The sequence below is a fragment of the Bison bison genome, unplaced genomic scaffold, assembly GCF_000754665.1.
Source record: "Bison bison bison isolate TAMUID 2011002044 unplaced genomic scaffold, Bison_UMD1.0 scf7180017864209, whole genome shotgun sequence".
NCBI classification, from domain to species: domain Eukaryota; kingdom Metazoa; phylum Chordata; class Mammalia; order Artiodactyla; family Bovidae; genus Bison; species Bison bison.
In genome coordinates, this window is record NW_011494781.1 from 3,679,818 (window position 1) to 3,691,122 (window position 11,305).

The 11,305-nt window shown below is 41.6% G+C and overlaps 1 protein-coding gene across 1 annotated transcript in view; it reads left to right on the forward strand.

Annotated features, from left to right (window-relative positions):
• The window catches only part of LOC104992073 (lipid phosphate phosphatase-related protein type 1), a 300,451-nt gene that overhangs the window by 240,698 nt on the left and 48,448 nt on the right, over positions 1-11,305 (forward strand). The window contains exon 3 of the mRNA XM_010844816.1: positions 7,403-7,591. Within this exon, the coding sequence (XP_010843118.1) occupies positions 7,403-7,591 (189 nt within the window). The remainder of the gene's footprint in view (positions 1-7,402; positions 7,592-11,305) is intronic.

The window sequence follows — 11,305 nt, forward strand, 5'->3', positions numbered from 1 at the left end:
CAGCCACTAGACCATTCAGGTATGACCTAAATCAAACCCCTTATGATTATACAGTGGAAGTGAGAAATAGGTTTAAGGGACTAGATCTGATAGAGTGCCTGATGAACTATGGACGGATTTTTATGACATTGTGGTATCATTAAACAATGAAATCCATTTTTTATAAAATATGTGGATCTGTGTTTCCCTGGAAGAACACTTATGAAAAGGTCGTATCTAATTCACTGCTACCCAGTAGTTTTTAAAAACCTAATCTGAGAGAAACTATAGGAAAGAATGTAGAATACATAGTCTATGAATTCTTCTAGAACGTGCTTACTATTGAGTCAGATATTGCTGTAAATACTACACAATCCTCATTTAATCTGCACAAAGACCTGAAGAGGTAGGTGCTGTAGTATTACCAGCCCCTTCACTTTTTTAATGAGGAAACAGAGGCACAGGAATTTGTCACATTCCTAGTAAGCAGCAGAGTGGGTTTCCAGGCTAGGCAGCCTTAACCTTTCATCGTGCTGTATCTCTCAAGTTTAACCTACACTGAATCATGATATCCACCTCTTCCCTTCTATCTCACAGTATTGTTTTTGTGCATTTAGCTTTAATTTGATGTCATCAGCCTATGTTAAGAGTTGATATGAAATCCCATATAAGGAACAGCACAGTCATTCTCAGCATGGTCATTGTTTATCATGTTGCATGTGAGGACCCAGGATGAATTTCTGTCCAGGTCACTCTATCAGAAAGATTCTACTTACCTTTATTTAAGCATTGCTTGGTTTTTATCTTATAGTTACTGTGAAATGTGAAACTGACCAGTAATTCCTTATTGTGTTGACTAGAAGACAACTTATACTCAAGGATATAATTTCTATAATGTCTGCATATTTATTTCTTCTGTTCCAACAGTTCATTGATGCTTGCTTACTTTATTTGGTAAAAGTTGATATAACTTCTTTTTGAAACAAAATGAGAATATATAAACATGCCTCGTGGCAATTATGAGTTATTATTGACCTTCATCAGTTCAGTTCAGTCGCTCAGTCATGTCCGACTCTTTGCAAACCCATGAACCGCAGCACGCCAGGCCTCCCTGTCCATCACCAACTCCCAGAGTCCACCCAAACCCATGTCCATTGTGTCAGTGATGCCATCCAACCATCATCCTCTATCATCCCCTTCTCCTCCTGCCCTCAATCTTTCCCAGCATCAGGGTCTTTTCAAATGAGTAAGCTCTCCACATCAGATGGCCAAAGTATTGGAGTTTCAGCTTCAACATCAGTCCTTTCAATGAACACCCAGGACTGATCGGATCTCCTTGCAGTCCAAGGGAGTCTCAAGAGTCTTCTCCAACACCACAGTTCAAAAGCATCAATTCTTCAGTGCTCAGCTTTCTTTATAGTCCAACTCTCACATCCACATATGACTACTGGAAAAACCATAGCCCTGACTAGATGGACCTTTTATGGCAAAGTAATGTCTCTGCTTTTTAATATGCTGTCTAGGTTAGTCATAACTTTCCTTCCAAGGAGCAAGTGTCTGTTAATTTCATGGCTGCAATCACCATCTACAGTGATTTTGGAGCCCAGAAAAATAAAGTCAGCCACCGTTTCCCCATCTATTTGCCATGAAGTGATGGGGCACCAAGGGGTGTCCTGGGACATGGGATTTTTCAGTGCTAACATGGAGATGTTTGTGTGTCTTGAACAAATTGGGGTGCTCAGTCACTCTACTTGAGGCAATGAATGCTTCCCTCCCCCAAAAGCTTTCTTATTCTGGTCTTGCCAGAAGTGATTGAGACCAATGCCAATTAGTCAGCCAACCAACAACTGTTTCTGAAAACTGTCTCTGCGTTCAGTCCCAAAGTAAGTGTAGTGAAGGTGAGGAATTCTCAGATATGCTCTCTAATCTCGAGTCATTTGTGACCCAACTGGGGAGCACACATCAACACAGGAAACAGTGATCTGTAGGAGGGTGTCAGTTGATCCCAAGCTGGGGTTCATATGTGGTTGGTGACCTAGTAGGGATGGGTGTTGACAGAAGGAGAGCAAGGGAAGGGGCTGCTGCATGGAGGAGGAGAGAGGGCAAGGGGGTGGAGAAGGCAGAGTGGTGTGTGTTCAGGATACTGGTTTTGACTTAGTCCCAGGGACATATGTTCAATTCCATAGAGAGAGAGGATAAAGGATACTCCAAGCAGAAGGAACACTGCATCAGAGCTTAGATGATCAGATCTGGCATGGTTGTGATGCAGAAGCAAAGTCTTAGAACCTCAAGGGATAGTACACATTAAAGATTTGCATGTTGTTCAGTCCTGGCAAAGCATGTTAGGCACCAAGGTCAATAGCTGCACAAAACAGCTGGGGTGGGAAACCCTCAAGTGGTACTGATGGAAGTGGAACAAGATCGTAAGCTGGAGGGGAAACACCTGAGAAAACTGACAGTGAGCCCCGTGAGACCTCACGGGGAACCCTTAGAAATAAAAGAGATGCTTTGCGAGGAACTGGAAGTCTTCCATAACAACAGGGGCAAGAGCCAAGGAGAAACAGAATGAGTAGGAGATGGAGGAGATGGTGATGGTAAAGGTATGATCTATACTATGCATGTCTTGGGAACTGTTCTAAGTACATGACATAAATCAACTCTTTTCTCTGTGCTCAACCAACCAAAATGGTACACATATTATTTCCATTTTATATAAGAGGAAACAGAAGCCCAGAGAGATAACATGAATTGTATAAGGTCACACAACTTGGCTGAATCTAGGATTACTAGTGTAATTATGATGTATTTCTTCACACAAACTCTGCCAGCCTGAGGAAAATCAAGTGAGAAACATGTCAGCATAATACTAAGGGCTAAACCATGTGCTACAGACTTGAGTACTTAAAAAAATTGGAGGGAGGAGGGTTCAGGATGGGGAACACATGTATACCTGTGGCGGATTCATTTCGATATTTGGCAAAACTAATACAATATTTTAAAGTTTAAAAATAAAATAAAAATTTTATTTGACTGTGCTGGTCTTAGTTGCAGCATGGGGATCTAGTTCCCTGACTAGGGATCAAACCCAGGCCCCCTGCATTGGGAGTGTGAAGTCTTAGCCACTGGAACACCAGGGAAGTCCCCAGACTTGAGTACTTTATTCAAATGTCTCCTGGAATCAATTTCTTCATCTGTATGAAGATGACACCACCCTTATGGCAGAAAGTGAAGAAGAACTAAATAGCCTCTTGATGAAAGTGAAAGAGGAGAGTGAAAAAGCTGGCTTAGAGCTCAACATTCAGAAAACCAAGATGACTGGTCACTTAGCACTAGGATCCCTCAGTTCAAACTATGCCCTTTAGGGACTTCCCTGGTGGTCCAGAAGCTAAGTGTCCAAGCTTCCAATGCAGGAGGCCCAGGTTTGATCCCTGGTCAGGAAACTAGATCCCATATGCTGCAACCAAGACTGACACAGTCAAATAAATAAATAAAAATAAATCTTAAAATAAAAATATCCCCTCTACACTCAAAACCAGATACCAGTCCTCTCATTCCCACATCATGAGTCTGCCCCTACATCCCTGGACACACACACATACACACAGTTTCACTCACTCACATGAGTCATACACAATTATCTGTCCCCTGCTCTCCTAGCTTGTATCCTGTCGTATAAATTAGTGGTCCACAATTGCTTCAGACTTCACCAACCAAAGGAAAATATATCTGTCATCTCAGTCTCTCCTCTCAGCTTTGTGACCTTCCCAGTTACCCTTCTGTGACCTTAACTTTTCTCCCATCAGCAGAGGGCTGGGGTAGAAACACAGGACTGTAAACTCCGAGAAGCTGTATTTCATACCCTGCTGGGTGCTGCCTTCTGAATCTTCATGGAATGATCAGGACCTAATGCATCCTCATATATCGGGTTGTCATTCTCAGGAAGAGAGAGCTGAGGAGAATCCCTGGGATGGGAGCTCCTGACACCTTATCTCCCCACAGCCTTAATTGCTCTTTTCACACTGGTATCATCAACCCTGCCACCAGCACTTGGGCCCAGCACAGCCTCACCATCTGCTCATGTGACACCAACATTATGGCCACCCTCCAGGCCTCCCTAGCTGGGGCTGGAGAAGGCAGCGCAGACGGCAAGGGTGCCAGCTGGCACGAGTGACACAAACCTAGACGGTGATGAATGTGGCCCAGGACAGGGAGGAGGAAGGGAGGACGCCCACAGCTAATTGTGTGTCATCCATGCTGTGAGTTTGCCCGTGGAAGCAGAATCAATGTGCTTCTCCTGTTCCTGCACTTCTTTTTAATACATGGTCATGAGAGAAAGCTGGATTCCCTGGTGGCTCAGACGATACAGATCTGCCTACAATGTGGGAGATCCGGGTTCAATCCCTAGGTCAGGAAGATCCCCTGGAGAAGGAAATGGCAACCCACTCCAGTATCTTGCCTGGAAAACCCCATGGATGGAGGAGCCTGGTGGGCTATAGTCCATGGGGTCACAAAGAGTCAGACATGACTGAGTGACTTCATTTTCACTTTCTTTCGCAAGAGAACGTTCAATAGAAAAGAAGCCTGTGCTCATGGTAAAGAATCTTCCTGCAATGCAGGAGATCTGGGTTTGATCTCTGGGTTGGGAAGATCCCCTGGAGGAGGGCATGGCAAACCACTCCAATATCGTTGCCTGGGGAAACCCATGGACAAAGGAACCTGGCAGGCTACAGTCCACAGGGTTGCACAGAGTCAGACATGACTGAAGTGACCTAACATGCACACACATACATTATATATGTATAATGTATATGTATAATAATGTATATATATGTATGATTCTATATACACACAAATATACATATAGGTCATTTGTATATAGACCATATATATATGTATATATATATACACACACACACAATTTTGCTATCATTTACTTCTCTTTACCTTTTTCTCTTTTAAATGGAAGTGGTAGCACAAATGCACCTAATAAAATATAACATTCCTCCTCAATAGAGGAAGCTAGATGCCATTTATTTTTGTTTTATCCAAAAAGCCCCCATTGATCTGCCTATTCTCTAAGCACATTTCTCCTAAGGACTAATGAAGCTGAGAGAGAGAAAATGTTGTTTCCTGCCACATGGATAAGATAAACAGAAATCAGATCATGCCTGTGCAGAAAACAGAAACAGTGGCAGAGCCCCCAAACTGTTGGAATCCTAGCGTTAGCTCCAAAACATTCAGGTCAGCTGGCCAGCTTCTTTCCCATCCAGTCAATCCAACCGAGCAATGCAACAGAAGAAAACCAGAAACATCATGGCCTTGACTTTATAAACTAGCTGCCAGCAAGAGCACCATTCAGTGGGACAGCTTGGGAGCACCTATTTCTCATCCTTATAGGAAACATCTATATCCAAGTTTGTGTTAAAGAGGAAAGAAATAAAATGCATGAAACATTAGAGATGGTGGCAGGAGCACTGGTAATTTACACATGCCAGTGAACAACTTCAGGCACCAAGAAACACACACAAATCTAGAGATTACTGAATGGCCAGAAGTTGTGACAGAAGGTCCCCTGGGGAGGAAGGTAGCAAATGTCAGATAATGGAATATAATCCTTGTAGAGTCAGAAACAAGCTGTGTGCGAGAGTGATTGGAAAGTATGATTTGGAGCCTACAGACCTTTATAGCAGGATGGTTAGGAGTTTGTACTTTGAACTCAGTGCAGCCAGAGATAATTCAAGGCTCCTGAACCAAAGAGGAAAGGCACTGAGTTAGAGAAAATGGAAGACTGGGGAAGATTCTTAACCCAAATGACCCTTAAAGACAATGAGGAGGAGGAATCGCAGAGCTAACATTCCAGAAGCAGAGACTGCACCTGGTGTGAAAGAGTGGGCAGAGTGCGAGGCTCTGTTCTGGTGTCGTAGCGAAAGCAATGGACATGAACGTGGATAAAGATGAGAAACAGTGCCTCTCTGCATGAGAGGTGAGCCACCCTGCCCACCCCCATAACTTGATTTCCACTCCATGACAGGTGTTTTGCCCCTTGGAGATCAGAAAATGTGGGTTTCTTGTCCTGGGTCTAACACTAACTAGCTATGTGACCTTGGGTTAGTCACTCCAGGGCTGGAATAAAAACTGGAGACTAAACCCTCAAAGATTATACTTCTTCCTCCCTGCCCTTTATGTACTTCCACACATAAACAATTTTTAAGCCATAAAAGACACACTACCAAGTTCTAATTTCTCCCAAAATGATTACTTTGATACTTTTAAACAAATCAACATTTTAAAATACTTTTTCTCCATTTCAGTTTCCTTGCTTTGCTGATTGTCAGTGTAAGCACATGTTTGGTTTACTTATTGGATAATCCAGCAGTAATTAGTTCTCCTTGCTGGGCCTCTGTTTTCTCATCTATGAAATAAAGGTTTTATATGGGAAAACTTCCAAGGTCTTTTCCAGCTTAATTTTCCATAATTTTATAATCTCAAAGACCTCTTTTCTGTCAACCTTTATCACCATCTCATCTTGCCATTTTGGTGTTTCAATTGTGAATGAGGAAAATAATGGTGTTTCCATACTCCCCCAACTCCTCACACCTGTTAAAGGCCTCATCTAAACCTCAGTGAGTATCTGGGACATGTCTGAGCTAAACGAAAGGATAAAACTGTGTCCCTTTTTGTGTCCAAACCTTATGAAGTACATATAGAATAAGATGTCATCATCAGCAAAGTCCTTTATTGACTGGTAGAAAACCTTTATTAAAGGTAGAAAGCCTTACCTTTATTTTTGGAATAAAGGTAATATCTTTTTGGAAAAGGATAAGAGTTATGACCGATATAGGATACCTGTACGATGTTCTTATCCATGCCATTAATTTAGGGTGTGGTTCTGAAAATTTCCCTTAACCTTTCTAGGCTTTAGCTTTCCTGATCATTCATTCATTTGCGCATTCGTTCATCATTTACCTGCCTCTAATACTTTGTAATAAGGTAAGTTTATCTCTAATATTTTCTGAAATTTTCCATGAGCAGATCTCATGCTACATCTGGCCAATTCATATGCCACTGTCCTTTGACTTTTCACCTCTGTCCTGAATGGCAGCATCGCCTTGGTTCCCACGCATCCTCTGGGAAGGGCGCGGGGTGGGGGACAACAGAAGCTGGGTCTCTCTACAAGCGATGCTGTGGTCTGCCTCTCAGATGGGAGCCGTTCTTATTTGCTGGAAGGTTTATATAACAGATGTTACAAGGCAGACAAGTAAGCACACACTCCCTGAGCCCAGCGCATGTGGAGCCAGACACGCAGACACTGCCAGTACCAGTACAAGGAGAGCTGCCGGGTGATGGAGGGAGTATGCTCTGAGGGACGGGCACAGCTCCGAAGCCCTGCTAATGTCTCTGTGTGGCCATGCTGTATTTTCAGCTTGTCATCATGGCTGGGACAGTGCTGCTTGCCTACTACTTCGAATGCACTGACACTTTTCAGGTGCATATCCAAGGATTCTTCTGTCAGGACGGAGACTTAATGAAGCCTTACCCGGGGACAGAGGAGGAAAGCTTCATCACCCCTCTGCTGCTCTACTGTGTGCTGGCGGCCACCCCAACTGCTATTGTAAGTACAGAAAGAGATCTCCCTCTTTCCTGTTGGGTCCTAAACAACATTTTCTGTCTGCCTTTTCTCCTCTTTCCTCTCTTCCTGGGCATACAGCAGCAGCCTTATTAGATGTGTCCTTTTCCGGTCCGGGGTGAGTAGAGCCCTGCATAAAATCTCATCTAAGTAGGCCTTGTCTTTTACAGGTGGCTTTTGCTTTTCAGTGCCTGAATTGAAATATATATAATTTTTAAAGTATGTCTGAATATGTAAGTCAATAGTCATGAGTGGCTGTCATGTTAAGTATAGCATTTGTGCTCTTGAAAAAAACAAAAGTATGGTGTGCGTTGTGTGTATTCAGAAGAGGTTGTGAATGTAAACGCTGGCCTTGATATAAAGACTCACGTCAGATTGGAACAGAATCCCCCACAGCCTGCATCTCCTGTTCTTCTGACTGAACTTCCAGAGAGGCCGGAGATGAGAGAAATCGCTTGACCTGATTTGCCTTGATTTATTCTGGGCAGCTCTGGCTCTGCTCACATTGCATGACATTCAATTAAGTTGCAACTTTACCTTCATTGATTGCACTCTTCTCTCTCATGAGGGGAAAAAAAAAAAATGGCCCAACAGTCCTCTAGGGAGACTGTTTCAAAAGCATAAAACTCACAGATCTGTATTGTCTAGTAAAGTGATTTAACGCTTAGACATCTTAATTTTAACTTAAAAAATTACTTTGTATTTTAAAATAAACATTTCTTTGTACATGCTATGGGGTCAGATTAGTTGGGATGTTATCATTTGCAACAGTTATCATTTATCATTTGCCCCTTTTTTCTTCCAAAGCTTCCTCCCCCTCAACTCTCCCCTCCTCTCCTACCCTTTCTCCCTCATTCCCCACTCCCCTCTCTTTGGGACAGTAATAAAAATAACCACTGGCATGCAGAAGAGTGTACTGATTACTCAAATGTTCAGTTCAAGTATTGTTTTCCGTACAAATGTTTTCCTTGCTTTGAGATGAGACATGGAATCGAATTTAGAGGAGAATATGCACATAATGAGTACTTTAAGTTCATTTTTATCATTAATTCTAGGCTTGACAAGCTCCCCCTTAAATGATAAAGCTGCAGTAGGAATTAGGATCAGCTGTGATAAAACATGGTCTCTCATGGTGGTGAAAAAAAACACAAGCTTTGCAGTCCAACCTACAGGACATCCTGTCTGTGTGACTCCGGGCAAGTCACTGTCCTGTTCCCTCCCACTCGGCCCCCCCAAAGCGGGGATAATGTGACTGCCTAGTTCACAGAGTTATCAAGACTTAGATGCTTCGTACAAATACTTGGCATAGTGTCTAGCATGCACTAACTGGTTAGAAGTAGGGGAAACAAAGAAAAACTGGAAACTGATCTTCACCTTCTTCAGGATCACAGATGAACTTCCTCTCCCTGCAGAGGAGACTCCACTGAGACCCTAGTGACACCTCCTGTTTAGCAATTTCACTGAGACCCTGGTGACATCTCCTGTTTAGAGATTCCACTGAGACCCTAGTGACACCCCCTGTTTAGAGTGATAGGGGATGTGCCCCCCTTAACTTTCCTTTCTCACCAGCCCAAGGACTACGAGAAAGACCCACTTCCAGGCATCTCAAAAGATGATACAATTCGCTCCCCAGGTAAAGCCTAGAGGCTACATTGGGTTCTATCTGGAACGGCTTAATGGTGGCTCTACCCAGAGGCACTGGGCTTAGCTGGAATCAGGTCCTGGTTTCTTCCTGTCCCATAAACATACCATTTTCTCATGTTCTCAGACTAGAATCCCTGAGAGATCCATTGACTTACTAACATTTACCTATCTTCTTGCTAGTCCCAGGAAATATCATTGCCTGGGCTCTCCTGCAATTACTTTTTGTAATTATAGAGACATTTTTCCTTTAAAAAAAAGAAAGAGAAAAACTAAGGAAAGCAAAGGAAGCAGATCAATAAAAATTATGAACAAATCAATGAATCAGAAAACAATAGGACTGATAAGTAAAATGTACAATCCCCTTGTTCTAACAGAAGAAAGACAGAAGTTAAAAAAAAGGAAAAAAAATACATAAGCAAAAATATATAAATGTTTAAAAGTCTGTATTATAGTTTTGTTAAAATTGTAGATTCAGGTCTGTGCAAATACATGCTTACCTCTCAATAAAATTGATAACATTCTATGAAAATATAACTTTTTAACAATGCCTTTAATAGAAGTAGAAAACTGAATAGATAACAATAGAGAAAATTTTAAACTGTCTAAAATTTATCTCATATCATTGGAGACACATAACTATTATAAAATTCCTTCAAAATTTCAAGGCATTAAAAAAAAAAAATTTCAAGGCATAGAAAATCAGTAACTATAAAACTGTTCCAGAGCCTTAAAATAAGCGGAAAGCTTTTCAATGCACATTATAAAGCAAGAAAAATAGGGATTTCACACACTTAGAAAGTCTATATACACATCCACAAAAGCATTAGGAATGTTAATTGCAAGCAGATGGAAGAGGACTGATAAATTTGTCTACCTGAAAAATAAGCGTTTCTACCAAAATAAAAAGTATATAAAGACTGTAAAAATATTTGCAGAATACGAGACTCCCATGTAAATATTCTTACTACTTAAAAAGATGAGCTTCCCAAAATAAAGATGGGTAAGGACAAAAATAGACAATTAACAAAATAAATTGTATGTACATAAACATTTCTAAACTCATGAATTATCACAGGAAAATAGTTTTGGTCCAGAATTTTCCCCATGTAAAATTGGCAAGTGCTTTAAAGAAGTATAACCTGTGTTGTTAAAGGTACAGATACTTTCATACAATTTGAGTCAAAATGTAAACTGAGGGGCTTCCCTGGTAGCTCCATGGTGGGGAATCCACCTGCCAATGTAGGAGACACTGGTTTCATCCCTGATCCAGGAAGATATCACACACCATGGAGCAGCTAGGCCCTTGCGCCACCATTATTGAGCCTGTGCTCTAGAGCCCAGGAGCCACAACTTCTGAGCCCGTGTACCCTAGAGCCATGCTACACAACAAGAGAAGCCTCTGCAATGAGAAGTCCATGCACCTCAACAAAGAGTAGTTCCCCACAACTAGAGAAAGTCTGTGCAAAGCAATGAAGACCCAGTGCAGCCAAAAATAAATAAATAATATTTTTAAAGAAACTGGCCATTAAAAAAATGTAAACTGACATTTTCTTTTTGAAGGGCTGGTCAAAGATGTACTAAGAGTTTTATAAACTTTGAACCCATTAATTCCATTCCTTGAATTTATGTTAAGAAGATAACCAGAGTAGGGATGTTCAGTCAGCTTTAAGAGTAGGATACTTGGTGGTAGCTAAATACACAGAACTAGAGGATTGTCCAAACTCATTATGAGGCCATAATATTTCTGAAACACCTCTAAGAGAAATGAAGCATGCTTATGATTTAATGAAAAGATTTTTATGAGTGCTAAAAAATTGTATCTAGTATCAGAGGTAAAAGCTTTTTCCCTTCTATAAGAGAATATTAGATTCTCTTAGTTTTCTAGCTCCGTTTCTCCAGAAAAAGAGGGTATGTATCAGCTATGTTGCTAGGCAGAATTAACCCCTGATTGGTGAATTGCCCCTGGACTCAGAGAACTGAGATTACCCAAGACGGTGCCATGCTATGATTTCCCAGTGCAAGTGACTCTGGAAACTTGGAAGCTATGTCTGTGGA